The 15,571-nt window shown below is 46.4% G+C and overlaps 1 protein-coding gene across 1 annotated transcript in view; it reads right to left on the bottom strand.

Annotated features, from left to right (window-relative positions):
- Window positions 1-14,908, bottom strand: part of abcc1 (ATP binding cassette subfamily C member 1 (ABCC1 blood group)) — a 28,758-nt gene extending 13,850 nt beyond the window's left edge. The window contains exons 1-18 of the mRNA XM_086185705.1: window positions 14,751-14,908; window positions 11,446-11,622; window positions 10,577-10,705; window positions 10,243-10,380; window positions 10,021-10,146; window positions 9,134-9,195; window positions 7,357-7,488; window positions 6,732-6,953; window positions 5,775-5,952; window positions 5,505-5,666; window positions 4,211-4,303; window positions 3,398-3,601; window positions 3,117-3,263; window positions 2,404-2,491; window positions 2,215-2,284; window positions 1,664-1,790; window positions 496-672; window positions 149-316 (exon numbers count right to left, since the gene is read on the bottom strand). Coding sequence (XP_086041831.1) covers window positions 149-316; window positions 496-672; window positions 1,664-1,790; window positions 2,215-2,284; window positions 2,404-2,491; window positions 3,117-3,263; window positions 3,398-3,601; window positions 4,211-4,303; window positions 5,505-5,666; window positions 5,775-5,952; window positions 6,732-6,953; window positions 7,357-7,488; window positions 9,134-9,195; window positions 10,021-10,146; window positions 10,243-10,380; window positions 10,577-10,705; window positions 11,446-11,622; window positions 14,751-14,798 — 2,448 coding nt within the window. The 5' untranslated portion in view covers window positions 14,799-14,908. The remainder of the gene's footprint in view (window positions 1-148; window positions 317-495; window positions 673-1,663; window positions 1,791-2,214; window positions 2,285-2,403; window positions 2,492-3,116; window positions 3,264-3,397; window positions 3,602-4,210; window positions 4,304-5,504; window positions 5,667-5,774; window positions 5,953-6,731; window positions 6,954-7,356; window positions 7,489-9,133; window positions 9,196-10,020; window positions 10,147-10,242; window positions 10,381-10,576; window positions 10,706-11,445; window positions 11,623-14,750) is intronic.
- Between the last annotated feature and the right edge of the window lie 663 nt (window positions 14,909-15,571).

Below are 15,571 nucleotides of genomic sequence, written 5' to 3'. Positions count from 1 at the left end.
GACACACATTATGACATCCACACATTCTTTCATACGTGTGCGTCGGGGCTCTTTGATCAAGTTTTTTTTCTCTTGAGTCAAATTGATAAAACGAGAAACAAGTTCAACCTTCACGAGTGCAGGATGTTCAGTGTGACATCATACACACCTTGTCCTTCAGCAGACCCTGTGGACCGATGACTTGATCAAAGATGTGTTTTCCTACGTGGGCGTCGACAGCAGACAGCGGGTCGTCCAGCAGGTAGACCGTGCGGTCACAGTAGACGGCCCTGGCCAGGCTCACCCGCTGCTTCTGACCTCCCGACAGATTCACTCCCTGCGCAGACATGAAGACATGGCTAAAGCCAGGCTACTACATGATTGTAAGACATACTTGCAGTTCATTTGCACATTGAAATTGTATTAAATCAGATCAAACTCAAAAGTAGACAACTTGAACTAATTTCTGTTGCAGCACTCTTGTGATGAACTGAATGTGTGTGCATGCGTTCATGCCTTCTCTCCGATCTCTGTCGCGTCTCCAGCAGGAAGGATCTCAAGGTCCACCTGCAGAGCGCACGCGTCCACCACGCGCTGATACCAGGACTCGCTCAGTTCCTGGCCAAACAAGATGTTCTCTTTCAGTGACGCGTTCTGGATCCAGGCCTGCTGGGGCACGTAGGCCACTGAACCCTGCAAGGTGGAACAAGCTCATTGAGTGACTGCTCATCATCGACTAGATGATGTGTACAGAGCACGGATGATGACTGGCCCACATAGGTTATGTTATATTGTTAACAGGAAAAAAAAACACACAAAAAAACACTCAAGGAGATGAAAAGCATGATCAAATATTTTGTGCATCAGTTTGTCGTGTTGCTGTCTGGAGTGAGCAGGTTTACAATGCCTGCCTGATCATAAGAAATTGAAGGCAGGGGTTAAAGGTTACCTCCAGTTTTTTCAACCTGGACTCTGGAACAACTGATGGAAAAACTGTTGTTGAGTCCCTCCAGTATGGAGCAAGGCCAGAGCGGCAGAAGCCCCAGAGCAGCGGGAATCTACTCTGATGGTACAATGGACCACCTTCAGTGTAAATCCATTAAAAGCGCTACTTTCACACTGACAAGCTCAGATTATTCTAATAATTGTCTAACAACTTAATGGAAAGGAGAAATGAATGAACAGCTGCAGCAGGCTTCTCTCCTCCCGGAGCAGAATTCGTCTTCAGGGGACAGCGCTCAGGGTTTGTTCTCTTCTTTGATTGGCTGGAGTAAACCAAGCTAACCTGCCACTGCACACCCGAGGACGGCGAGGTGCTGCGGATCAACAGGAGTGTTAGCATCTGTAGCACAGTTGGCCACAACTTCAGTTCAAGTTGCCAGACCATAATGACAATCGGAGCCCATCTGTGTGAGAAGAAATACACTCATAGGTAGGGAATAATTCAGCAATGGCCGGTTGCCCCATTGGATCACGTGTCACCTCCTCTGGGCGGCAGGCAGCTCTGTCTTTGCTCCACACTGAAGTGATTTTAAAAATGGTCATTTCTATCACTGCCTTGGACTAAAAAAGTTAGTATAGCAGAGTAAAGGTTGAAAAAAGCCCAAGTTCCTCTTTAAGTGCAAAGGGCTGAATGAATCCCTGAAGCTCTTGTGTTTGGTCAGCGATGGGAAAGCAGCAGAACCTTGACAGCCACAGTTCCCTCCAGTTTGTCCATCTCTCCGAGCAGGGCGGACAGCAGCGAGGACTTTCCTGAGCCTACGTGTCCCACGACGGCCACCAGAAAGCCTTCTGGGATACATACATTCAGCCTACACACACACACACACACACACACACACACACACACACTACATTTACAGCTGGAACAGTCAGTACTGACTTGTGATGCAAAAATGTAAAATTGAGATTTAGAATAATTTCATACAGTGGCAATTTAATTGTTACATAAATATGAATGACGTGAATCTTCCAAGATGTGAATCACATTTTCAGTTGAAAAAAAATTGTCAACACCACCACCAGCAAATATTATGAAACAATATATTTCAATATGTTTAGAATCAAAGTCAAAAGTAAACGTGAAAAAACAGGGATACAATAAGGAGATAATTAAGCAAAGAAACTAAAAATATAAATTACCACACAAACCAACAATAATCTCTTTAAGTTTAACCTTTTTTTTTAATTTCTGGTACACATGAGAAGCCTTGAGGGGATTCACTGGACACAAACCTCTTGAGTGTTGGGGATTCAGCTCTGGACCAGCTGAACACTCCGTCCGTGATAGAGATACTGTGTGAGGCTGCATAGAGGAGAGACGTGAACTATCAGCGAACATGAATGTCAGTGCCTTCACATGCGTATTCCACATGTGGAGCACCAAGGGGAGGATCTAGATCTAGAGAGAACGCAAACACTCACGGTCTGAAGCCGCTTTGTGCTCCACGCTGTCTTTCTGCAGCTCCTCGTGGGACAGAAACACTCTCAGACGCTTCAAGGACACACTGGCCTGGACACAGACAGAGCGGCAGTCACCTCTACGGTCGCGGCAGGTGAGTGGAAAGTCACCGGTAAATTTACTGATGTCTTCCACGGTATGTTAAACTTCTCCACAATTCCTGAGCTGAACTTTTTTTGTTTTTGTTTTGTTTTTACAAAAAGCGCTGGGATCTTTTCATGGACATGAAGGCGAGCGCAATTATTGGAACATAATTGCATTTTGCAGTAATTTTCACAAACTCTATTCCACCATCACATGCACAGATGATCGGCATCCTGCACACAGCAGCGGGTCTATGGGAGGCCACATCTCTGCCCGGCTCCATCCAGTCAGGCAGGTTTTCATGACTAAACACACTTGAGGTGTAAAAATATATTCATGCACTTTCTACAGCATTTAGTTTTTCTGTTTTTGCTTTAACATGCTGATTGAAGAGTTTTCATCTCCTCAGGCACCTTCACCCCTTGGAACGACTTCTAAAGAATATTCCAGCTGTGCAGAACCTTCAGCTGATTGTTGTTGACACCCTTCTGTCCCATCAATCCCTGTGGGAAGCTTCCGACTTTATTGTTTCAACCCCGGTCGCCTCGATGCTCTGTTTCTTGCAGATGAAAATGTCCTGAGACAAACCAACCTGCACCATACTGCTGATGACCATTGGCAGCATGTTGAGAGGAAAACGCAGGATGTTGAAGAGCGCCAGAGACACAAAGACCTTCTGGGCATCCAGCACGTTGCGGTCGTCGATCAGCACGTACACACTGAAAGTGGACAGGGCGACCTGTGCAGTCACCGGTCAGGAGATGGACACATCCCAGAGAGAGAGAGATTCTGTGATGCTGTGGGTGTTTATAGTTTGAAATGCTCCACATTTGGATACGGTGTTGCTTCTGTGTGCTTCAGTTCTACACTCACCAAGAAAGGTGCACAGACCCAGGTGAAGGTGGACACTGCACCCAGGTAGGCGGCCATCTTCAGCACCCGCAGCTCACTCTCACGGATTTTGGAAACCTTGTCCTTGAAGGCAAGCTCCCAGGCGTACAGCTTCAGCACCTTGATCCCGTTCAGCATCTCATTCATCAGCTTGATGCGATTGTCTTTACTCTGCATCTGAGCCACCTGCTCACAACACGCACAAATACAGAAGCAAACACAAACCTCACAAGAGTTACAAAACGCCAGCGAGTGGATCGAGGCCTGAGCTTTGCTGTTCATGTCATCAGGAGATCAAACTGACTTCCGCAGCAAAACCCTTCGAACCATGAGGTGATGGATCAGAAGGGAGTCCTGGCATGACGGAAATAAAGGGATTCAAAACTGAGACACATGACTTGTGTTACCATTGGTTTAAAGACTTTAATACTTCAGTCTGTCGGCATAAAAAAATCACATCTATGGTAATTCTGGCACTTCATGATGATAAAAGCTCAAACCCAGGACAATTGGCCCTCACTAACGAGCTGCAGACTGCCGTTGTAATTAATCTGGTCATGGAACGACTCTGATTCATAGGGGCGGGCCATGGGTGGTGCAATAATAAATCCTGAATGTGGAAAATATATTTAAGCATTTTTATCTTAGCAGCAGAGCTGAGCAGGGAGCCGTCCGCTAACATCACCTGCTGTGCCTTGCTGGTTGGTAACGAGCTGCTTTTCTGGTGTTAATATGTGGTGCAACACTCGTGGCTTTGAGAGATGAAAGTAAAGATGGATGCCACTGCTGTCCCACCTGGTAGGTTTTGGTTTTCATGGCGATGACAGCATTAACAGGAACCATCAGAACCATCACAGCCACTCCAGCCAACACAGACGGACCCAGGTTCTGCAGAACAACAGATAAACAATCATAAAAACCCACTCAGGAAGCAACGTTCCCTCACTGGAGGTAGAACGCCGTGTGTTCTCTAGCAGACACAATTCCTGTATCAATAATGTTCTGCAAGTTACTCTAATGCTGCTGTTTTCCATCTGAATGAAAACAGGGTTGCAGCCCTTTCATGATTTAAGTGTAACAACACACTTGATGTCATATGTTTCTCCAGCGCCATCGCACCATGTGACCAAAACAGCTGGAAGGTGGCTGTGAATGTTTGTCGGTGTCTTGTTCACAGCAAGTACTTCGTCCTGTACTTCATAATTGTACCTGAGCAGGATTCTTGTGGTCATTTTGGGGTCATTTTCTTAACTGAACTAAAATAAATTTGGCATCAGGAGAAAAAAAAAGGCAATTTTTTTTTAGAAATTATATCATGCAACTTTCTCTGACTCTGTACTATACCAGGAGAAAAGAAACACACACAAAAATACACTTCAACATTGTTCTGACAAGTCTGTAAAATCTGACAGGAATTGAATCTCTCATCCCAAAGATGATCTTAACATGTTTATTTCATTGTTCAGCACATTCAAAATATACCTCTTTTTAGAAAATTTTTTCTCATAAAGAAACTATTCAAGGTGGCCATATGTTGTGGTTGTTGTTTTTTTTTGTTCTACTGGCCCTAAGCAACCCCTCAGTCCATCCTTAGTCTGGAACAAGTCGTTCTAGCCTTCTGAGACCCCTCCTGTTCCTCTGGCTGGCCCAGGAAGGCAGCAGCCTGCTCATGCGCCCGTCGCATCTTCTCACCTACAGAGGGAGCTTCTGGCATCAGAGATCTACTTGAGATGTCTGCTCTCAGTACCTCACTCACAGCTGAGAGCTCCTCACTGGAACGACAGGCTTTGTAAAGACAGCGTGTGTCGCCTCTCCAAATTACCATGTCAGAACGATCATTTTGGACGACTTAGCGGTGCTCGATGTCATCTACAGCTGAAACTGTTCAGACTGACTGAGAGCCGGTGGAGAGGGTCGTCAGGTGCCTGAAGCGCTGTCCATGAGATGATCAGAACTTGAGCTGAGAGCAGTAAACAGGGCTTCGGGAGCCTCTACCCCACAGGGCCAACTGCTACATAGGTTTTCCTCATTATTTGCCACATTGACAACCTGTTGATGGTGCAATGCAGCACTTGCTGAGTATTCCTACCTGCCAGAGAAAGTATAGGGCCAGCACCACCTGCAACGGGGCAGACCATATCATGTTGATGTAAGTGATGAGGTCCATGAAGCGTTGAGCGTCCACTGACATCAAGTTGACAATCTCTCCCACTGTGGAGGTGCGGCGCGCTGCGCTGCTGATCACCAGGGCCTGACAGAGCAGACCCAGATTAGATTACAACTCCAGCTTTTGCTTGTCTTTACTGCATTTGAGGTTTTTATGAGAAGCACAGGTGAGACCTTCGAACACTTCAAGTACCTTCCTGTAGACAGCGCCGATGATGGCGGTGCGCAGACGCATGCCTGAGACGAAGCAGACGTGAAAATATCTCTGGAGGATGAGCGACTGCACACAGGTGCATATGAAGAGCAGAGCTGTGTAGAAGTAGCCATGCCAGGAGGGGGCGCTGGAGTTGTTGACAAAGTGAATCAGCAACCTGGATGTGACCCAGCAGAGCTCAGCATTAGCATTCTGAGCAACACAGACAAGAATGTGATGAACGGACTCCAGATCCATCAGTGACGCATCTTAATTACATACAAGAACAATAATAAATTCAGTCTTTGCCCATGAGAATAATTTATGTGCTTATTTGCATACAGAGCAGCAAGAGACAATCACAAGCAGTCCTTCGAGACACGAGTGATGGATCACCTAAGAGACAAATTAAAGAGATACTTCCAAAAACCCGTTACACTTACAAGAACTCACGGACGGGTGTCCTGGTCTCACAAAGGCATTTTTCCCTCCTGCATCTCTTCTTTGTGACTGCAGAATGCAGAAGGAGCCAGCCACGTACATCTAGCATAAAGCTAACGGGGACTGACAGCTAACAGCAGCTAGAAACATGCCAACGGGAACATTTCCTCCTGAGCACTTGTTCACAGCAGCACCAAAAGGCTACAGCTAGCTTTAAGACCGATCAAATTGTTTGTGGATTACTGCACACACAGCTGGAGGAGGGAGGCGTGGATGAAACTGCATCATGAACTTGAGAGTTTGTGAATGGTCATTTATGAGCAGTGCTCTACTTGCTAGCAGTTTCATCACTTGTTTCTGCAGTTCTGAGTCACAAGGATGTGACGCGGAAGGGAAAGCCTTCATCAGCCCAGGATTAACCTACTTTTGAGGAGTTGAAAGGCAAAATGGTTAAATATTGCTTCAAGACCAGCTCAGAGCAGAGTGTGGATGTTAAAGAGCAACGAGGTTCCTCACCGGAGGATCTCAGGCCCGACAAACATGAGGATGTCCTGGATGATCTTGTAGAGGCAGGAGATGAGGAAGTACGGGCCAAAGGTCAGACACAGGGCCCAGAACAGGGAGGGCTCCTTTGTTTTCTGGTTTTTGACAATCAAAATTTCAGACTCCTCCACCGCTCGGCCCTCTTTCTCCTCTCCCTTGGGGACACTCCTGGAGGAGTACAAAGTGTTCTCTGTCCTGTGAAGACAGCAGTGACAAAGTGACGATGACAGCTTCCGGAAAATTTAAAATGAAATACTTTGTTGGAGATTGGAGATTATATATCCTGAGAAAGTAGTGAAAATGTTCCAAAATTGCCTTATTGTTTCTTAAATCCTGGATCTGTTCCAAAATTTAATGGCGTGTTCCATGGAGTCTCAAGACTTCACGCCAAGTAAAGACATGAAAACCCTGCAGTAGAAGTAATGAGGAGTTGCAGCCTTTGCAGGTTGATTGAGGCTTTCAGACAGAAGTCACACCCAACATCGGTACTCCAACCTGAACTTTGTACTTTTAAAAGAATTTTTCAGAAAACAATGCAGTCATGCCAGCTATGCATTTCCCTCACAGTTGTAGTTTCCTGCTGTACCGAGTTCCTGACCTTTTGACCTTTTGGCACTCTGCGTTCCAGCGATGTACCAGCACTGGTACCACTCTCTGAGAACAGTCATCAGGGTTCAGAGACCACAGGTCCTTCTCCTCTAGTGGGTACTTGTAGCCCCTCATCATCATCCTGGAGAGGAGAAAGGCTTTAAAATCCAGTAGTGCAACACAAAGGGCCGTAGAGTGCAAGGGGGGGGGGGGGGGGGCGAAAAAAACAAACAACAGGTGATGTGACTGTTGCTCAGGTGACATGAACACCACAACCCACTGCTGCATCATCTGTGTGCTCCTTTACATTCTCTTTCTATTCCACTTGGTTTTGCAGGAGTAATTTGAGGACCACGTTCAGGAGCTGCGTCATTACTCCGGTCCCCGACACTCACAATCGTGGTTCGACCCCTTGGTTGTTCCACTTCCAATCTAGTTACAGTCGTGCAGTTTACTGCCAGTTCTCACATGAACAGAGCAGAATGCAGCAGCAAAACCACATAATGCCTCTTGACGTCAAATTATCCAAGTTTACGAATTTGTGTGTCACGAAAGTATGAGTCTCCAGTGTTTCTCAGAGCTTTTCAGGCCAAGAACCACGACAACTCTTTTTTTTAAAAGATCCCAGATGACCTAAATCCTTGCGTATTCACAGTGAAAGAACCACTTAAAATTATCTACGAATTCTAACCTCAGTGGCAGTTTTACCAGCAGCATAGCGCACCACACTTAGATAATTCAGACACACTCACAGGCCAAACTGTTCCCTCTCTCTCTCTGTATACTTTGGTTGAACTTCGCTGGGAGTTTGAATTGCTCAGACAGAATGGAGCCTGCATTCACGCTACCGTGCAGCTTCACACCTAAAAAATACTTCATCCAGTAAACAGCAGAACTATCATCACGGTACTGACAAACATGGCTAAGCTAATAACTGATACTTGCAGTGACGCTACAGCCCAACACTGCATTTTGATACACAACATGATGTTTTTGCTCTGGAACCATCATCCGTTCATGATTTGGGAGACTGTGGTGGTGCTTCACTCAGTTACACAACAACGGAGTGAGAGCTGACCAATCTGGATCTTCGCTACTTAAGCCTGGTCTTAACAGCAGGGGTCTGCTGGAGTGTTTCATGGCTCAGAGAAGAAGAGTTGTTGATGCTCTGCAGGCTGGAAATGATTGAAAAGTACATTTGTCAAGAGTTGGGAGAGTTGGTGGTCAGGTACAACCCCTACGTCTGGGTCCCGGATCAACCACGACACAACAGCCCTCAAAGGTTTGAAGCAGGAGCTTTGGAACAGCTCCTTCAGAGCCCTGCTGCTCCAACAGAAACGCCTTCAACTGTTACCACAAACTCGTTTGGTCATTTTACTCCAGCAAAGTCAAGTCGAACCAGCTACAAGTTCAAGGGTCAGATGCTCCTGAGAGTAAAAGATCAGATACAATTTTTCAAATTCATACATTTAATTTGTTTGGTTTGCTTAACATCGTCCTCTCTAGCAAACATTTAAACAGAACTGATCATGTTTTTGGTCAAAGTCAATCAGAAATTCTTCACACAGATTCATAAGTCAATCCCCACTGTTCTTCATGTAGTTTTTCCAGTTTATCCAGAAAGGAGTATTCTGGCATGATTTCACCGGCGTGAAAGTGAGTGGATCAGTAGTTGAGTAGAGACGTGTTCTTTCAACACAGAACAACACACGTCACTGATGTAGTCAGGGTATGTGTGAGCGCGCGCGCGTATGTGTGTGTGTTAGCGCGCACGTGTGTGTGTGTACCTGGTGATCCACCAGAACGTTATTTTGGAGAGGAAAGATGCTCCAGGCTCAGGGCAGGGATTCTGGGAGAAGAAAGAAACAAAGACAAAACCTTGACGCCACTGAGATCCCGATCACGTCATCCAAGAATGAACCAGCGTCACGGATGAGCGAGACGTCGCTCGTCCATCAGACCGGCCGACCACCAACTACAGCAGCCGTTGTTGAGGCTGAATACATTAGGATTTCTTTATTTATCAGTCAGTTCAGTCCTGTTCAGCAGGCCCATAAGCTGTACATGATACTACTAGCATTTCCTTTGTGAAGACAGACTATAGGAAAAGGTATGTGATGGCCAATGGATGTCACATGACCTGTTATTGTGACCAGCCACTAGACAAAAATCAACCATCTGGGCCTGGTTCAGAGCAGCTGGGGCTCAAAGGGTGCGGTGGGCCTCCCCAGGGGGGTTCCAGACAGTTTCAGGGGGCTCAGTGAACGGCGGTGAGAGAATCACGTAGAACATCCTAAACATGTGGGATCTGGTTAAAGACACATCAGTCTATAGTTAAGAGGGGGGTTCTGATGGTTTCCTCACTTTCCAAGAGTGTCAGAAACAAACAAATGGCTTGCTTTGTTCCGTGCTGAAGAAACTCTCAGTTCACCTAAAGCTGTAGCGCCTCAGCAACAGGATCCAGAGGTGCAACACTAAATGACGAGTCGGCACCCAGCGGGGAATCACATCCAGAGGTGTCATGTCATAGCTGTGCTGTAAACATGCGCACAAATGTTTCTAGCCCTTGGTAGTCACGGTTGTTAGACCAGCACCAGCCTACAATCAAAGAATAAATGAATGGCTTGAACTCAATTAACAGAGAGAAGAAGAGCCGGATGGGAAAGACACTCACAGAGTCTTTAACGGCCTTGGAGAAGAGAGGCGGCTGGTCTGACAGGCAGGATAGGAACAGGGCAACACACAGCAGGATGTAGTAGATAAAGAAGGTGGTGTATCTCCACACACACACTGTTGATGGCTGGAAAGATTAAAGGTTTAACTCGTCAGTCACACAGCAGGGAGACTTCACTTACATTTGGTGACACGTTTATTAAAACCCTTCAGAAATCCTGACCTGGTCCAGTGCCTGGAGGATCTTGGAGCGGAAGGTGACTGTAGCACAGAGCAGAGCCAGCAGCCAGTAGATCAGCATCGCTCCAGATGACTGGACCCCCTTCATCCGTTCATACTGGATCAGCAGGGCAGCCAGCAACTGGAACACACACGATTTGACGTATTCATATAATCCATCTATTTTCTACCACTTATCCCTTAAGGGGGGGGTGGAGCCTCGGTTGCTAGACGAGCCACGCCGCCCCCATACTCATAATCTATTACGAAACATGAATATGAATAAGTTCAAGGAAGTTTGGAAAGGTGGAGATATCTCCAGTAAGTGAGAGACTCACCATAGTGAAGCCCAGTAAGGTTGGACTGACCAGCTGGACCGGTGCAGGGACTCGGCTGCCGTGACTTCTTTCCCAGAAAGAATAGAAAACGTCTGCCCAGCAGATAATCCACAAGAGAAAGCCAACAGCCTGGGAGGAGAAGAGCGTCACTTCCTATTGATGTGAGGTTTATCAATCAAGCTAACGATCAGTGAAGACTCCTTAAAACAAGAGTAAGGAGGGAAGTAAAAATCCGCTCCTTCTATCGATTCATGTCGTCCTGGCTCTCCCGACAAGAGACTTTCAATCCTGATCAGTCGTTAAAACGGCACATGACGACCGGCTGGACGCTCGCTGCACCACCTCACGTGACCTCCTGCGGGCGTAGATGTAAACATGGAGAACACGGCGGTGCAGTGAGGACTGGATGTAGAACCGTTGGAGAGCTGTGCTCACTGCAGGTTCAATCATCAAAACTAGAGGTGAGGCTGGAATTTCACATTTGATTCCTGTCAACAGCAGAACTGCGTACAAGCTAACAACGCGAGGACGACACTACTACTGCTGCCTAGCAACACCCAGCTGCTCCGTGACTGCTTGCTCATTGGCTGCTGTGGTTCCACTCCAGAACGACTGACATAATCGTCCCGGTTTAAAATCCTAACCATCAGTTCCGCTGTTTTGGTTTTCAGTTCCGTTTACTGATTTGTTTTTGATGATACAACTTTTTTGAGAACTTAAGAACTCATCTAAGGGGGTTGAACACACAACTCCACAGATAGAACCGGGCATGGTTGATAGCATCGGCAGGTCATCGGCACCTGCGATATTTGTCTTCCTTTAGCAATGTTGTAAATATATTCAAATCTCTTCAAAATAAAAGCACTCACAGTTTTGGCTTTGTTGAGGTGACTCATACATATGTAGCCATGGTTATGACTGCGAAGGTAGATGAGGTAGATGGGGGCACAGAGCCAGAGGTAGAGGCATGGAAGCCACACCAGGACGGTGTTCTGGAAGCAGTGGGTGAAGTCAGGGTTAGACGTGTGCCATGTCCGGTTCCAATCCTGGAAGATCAAAAAAAGAGGATGACAAAGACTGAGGTGTTGTCAGCAGAAACAGCCTGGACGGTGCACAGAGTCAAGAGATGGAGAATCAACACATTAATACAGAGTTAAACTGTGTGCTAACAAGCGGCTACACAGAACACGTTGGAGCTGGGAGAACGGAGAGCAGCAGGGGCGTGCATCCGGGAGCAGCAGCCAGTCTCTGGAGCAGGTAAACACACCTAAACTGAAGAGCAGCACAACAGCCAAGCAGGTCAAGAGCTGGTACGCTCAGGCCTGGACATGTACCAGCACCGGTGCCTGCAGTTCCCTCCTTCCACCTCAAAGTTCTTTGCTCTCTGGTTAATAACAAAAATGTGATTGCAGTTGTGGAAAGTTAAACCCAAATACTCTGCTTCCAAGCTCATGCTACTCTTGGTCTGCCTGCGGTTTCCTCAGATTTTAACCAGTGTTGTTATCTGCATCGTGAACACTTCTCTGTCGGCCGTCACTGGGACCGTGCTGGGCTGGTACGGCTGCAGGCTGCTCTCTCCATTCCTGCCACCTAGACACGCGCTCTCAGATACGCAAATATCTCATCCGCGGGTTTATTGTGAATCTATGTACTCAGCGGCATTGACATCCTTGGGGCGGATCCATGAAAAGATCATGGGTCTGCTTTAGTTTCATGACATCCTCCACATCTAACTAGATTATTTTCTGCATATTTTGTATCAAAATTTGATAAAAAGGAAACTCAAAAAAGAAGCAATGAGATGTGTTACTTTGGCTTCACATTCACCAAAAGACAAGCAATGATGACAGAAAAAGGAATCAGTTGAAGGAGGAAACGCAAACTCAAGTTTTCCACACCAGATTCTGCAGCTCTTCCTCTTGTGAGCACGTGAGTCCGTTGGAGATTCCATCTCCTTCACTCACGCAGGGCACAAAATTAGCCCCAGCCACATGCTGGTAAATATGCGAGGGGCTGGTGGACGACGCCTCACTCAGCACATCTAAAACCCCAGCAGTGAACTGTTGAGTGTTTGGTGAAATCTGAAACCTCACCGGTGAAAAAAAGATCGTTTAACACCCTGCAACCATGCATAAACGCAGGTACAAAGTAAACAAACACGTGCACTACAGGTACGGTGTACCAGTCTCCTCCAAGGGGCTGTTTGTGAGGTTTTGGCATGATTTTAACTCCATACGTGGTGACCAAGACAAGATGATATACATCCAGCCTAAAAAGAGCAATCATCACGAGTGTCAACGATATACAAGAGTTTTCCATCCACCCATCCATCCATTTTCTCCTCTTCCAAAGTCCAACAGAAGGGCTTGAATCAACAAACCTCTTGGCATGAATTCAGAACACACACTTTTCTTTGGTGGAGCACCTTCACTTTAGTGAGGGACAGCGCCAGAGCCTCACAGACCCACGACACGTGTTTTCCTCACGCCCAACGATTCACACACAAACTCAGTGTGGTTGGCAAACGCAAAACATCGTTCACAAACTCATGCATTTGGTTTCACAAATAAGAAACGCACCTATCAAACAAATACAGCAGGACTCAGAAACAAATACAGCACATTTACACATACAGGGACACATTTTACCAATTATGAAAAAATATCCTTCAAGTACAAACTAAAACCTTTCAAGAACAAAAAAAAAATCCTTCGAGCACAAAAAACAATTCTATATCTATGAAAAACTGTCATGTGACTTTTGCGGCAATTTTCCACCTTGCAGAGTCACACACAAATGCAACGAATTCCAGGACATTTCTCAGAACGTTTGCCAGTGTTTGTGTTTGAATCTGCAGGCGGGAAAATTGGTGCCAAAAGTCACATGAATCATTGGCTGTGAGTAAAACATGTTCCGTGTGTTTGTGAGGTTTTGGCGTGATTTTAACTCCATAACTGGTGACCAAGACAAGATGATATACATCCAGTCTAATAAGAGCAATCTTCACGAGTGTGAACCAAATACAAGAGTTTTCCATCCACTTTCTCCTCTTCCAAAGTCAAATAAAAGGGCTTGAACCAACAAACCTCTTGGCATGAATTCAGAACACACACTTTTCTTTGGTGGAGCACCTTCACCCTGGTGAGGGAGAGCCCAGGCGCAGCGCAGCAGGATGGCCTCCCTCCACAGACTGAACACAGTGCACCCCAATGAGAAGCGTTATTCATTTTTCAAACATTTCCTGAAATGAGACTTCTGATTCACTCTTTGCTTTTCACTTCAGTACTAATGTAGTCTCACACCTGAAAAGAGTCCCACTGAGGTCCCAGTGCGTATCTATTAATTTATACTGAAGGCATCAGTCCCAGCTGAGGAGAAATACACATTTCTGAACGATCAGTAATTGTGTTCACTCATGACCTCACGTATTTGTTATGTCATATCATTATAAAGTTATCACGTCATGCGTTTCTCCACCAGCTGGTCTCTGCTCCTCTTTTCCAATGATTTCTGCTCACTGCCAAATGGGTCACAACGTTTCAGTGAGTTCTCAGTACAAAAAGAACCTCAACTTGGTTTTACGTTCATGACCCAGACTTCGAAAATCAGCCGAATCACTCGAAACATGTTGACAATGTATCGTGCATCTCGCAGAGCTTTGGGTGATTTCTGCAGATTCTCTTGTTTTAAGTAGAGAAACCCTGTCACGTCACTGTTCACGGACACACCAGGGGCTTTACGGCACCTCTTCTCTGAACAAGAGGGGTTCGAACCCGGTAAGGACACGCAGCCGCGGGGCAAACACCCCGAATCTCCCCCCGACACACGACATTAGCGACCGACACATGGAAGAAGTGTTGGCAAGACTGATTTTCCCCAAAGTGAAACGAGCACTGAGAGTCTCTGCGTGCACCGGTGAGCGGAGGGAGGACAGCGGCGGGCGCAGAGGCACCGGCATGCAGCCGAACCGCTCCACCGAGCCGTTTCATGGAGCTTTAATCGCTGTGTAATTGGCTTCTCCACAGGAACGCTGAGGGCTCTGAGTCAAGCAGGTCAGCTAGCCAGTTAGCATGAGCCCGGCGTCCCATCGCTGACAACAACAACTGGACAGACTTTGGGAAAATAAATCTGGGACGTTGAAATAAAGACGTGATACCCGTGAGGAACAACTCACCCAGAGTGGGTCGGAACTGTCCACACTGCAGAACTTGTCAAATCCCATTGCCCGGGACGCAATGGAAGTCCAAGTCCCGACTGTTAGATGTGGGTTTGGAGCTTGGTTTTGGTTTTGTAACCGGTCTAACGCTTTACATGCAGAGCGGAAGGAGGCTTCTTCTTCTACGCTGGAGCATGACGAACAAACTTTATAGATCCACACTGCCATCTACCGGAGGAGGTCAGTTTAGCTCTGCTCTGCTGTCGACGCAACTCGACCACAACCACTAAACATTTTCACCCTTTAATGTTGCAGTCAAGGACCTGGTTATGGACTTAAATCACGCCAGAGCCTCACAGACCCACGACACGTGTTTTCCTCACGCCCAACGATTCACACACAAACTCAGTGTGGTTGGCAAACGCAAAACATCGTTCACAAACTCATGCATTTGGTTTCACAAATAAGAAACGCACCTATCAAACAAATACAGCAGGACTCAGAAACAAATACAGCACATTTACACATACAGGGACACATTTTACCAATTATGAAAAAATATCCTTCAAGTACAAACTAAAACCTTTCAAGTACAGAAACTGTCATGTGACTTTTGGCACCAATTTTCCACCTTGCAGAGTCACACACAAATGCAACGAATTTCAGGACATTTCTTAGAACGTTTACCAGTGTTTGTGTTTGAATCTGCAAGGCGGAAAATTGGTGCCAAATGTCCCATGAATCATTGGCTGTGAGTAAAACATGTTTTGTGGGAGGAAGCCGGAGTACTGGAGAGAACCCACGCAGGCACAGGGAGAACATGGAGACTTACAAGAGTT

Source organism: Aulostomus chinensis, chromosome 18 (genome assembly GCF_037954235.1).
Source record: "Aulostomus chinensis isolate RoL2024-O1b breed Wild chromosome 18, RoL_Achi_v1.0, whole genome shotgun sequence".
Lineage (NCBI taxonomy): Eukaryota > Metazoa > Chordata > Actinopteri > Syngnathiformes > Aulostomidae > Aulostomus > Aulostomus chinensis.
Note: the sequence above shows the minus strand (reverse complement) of the source record. Positions and strands in the feature narration are given on the sequence as shown.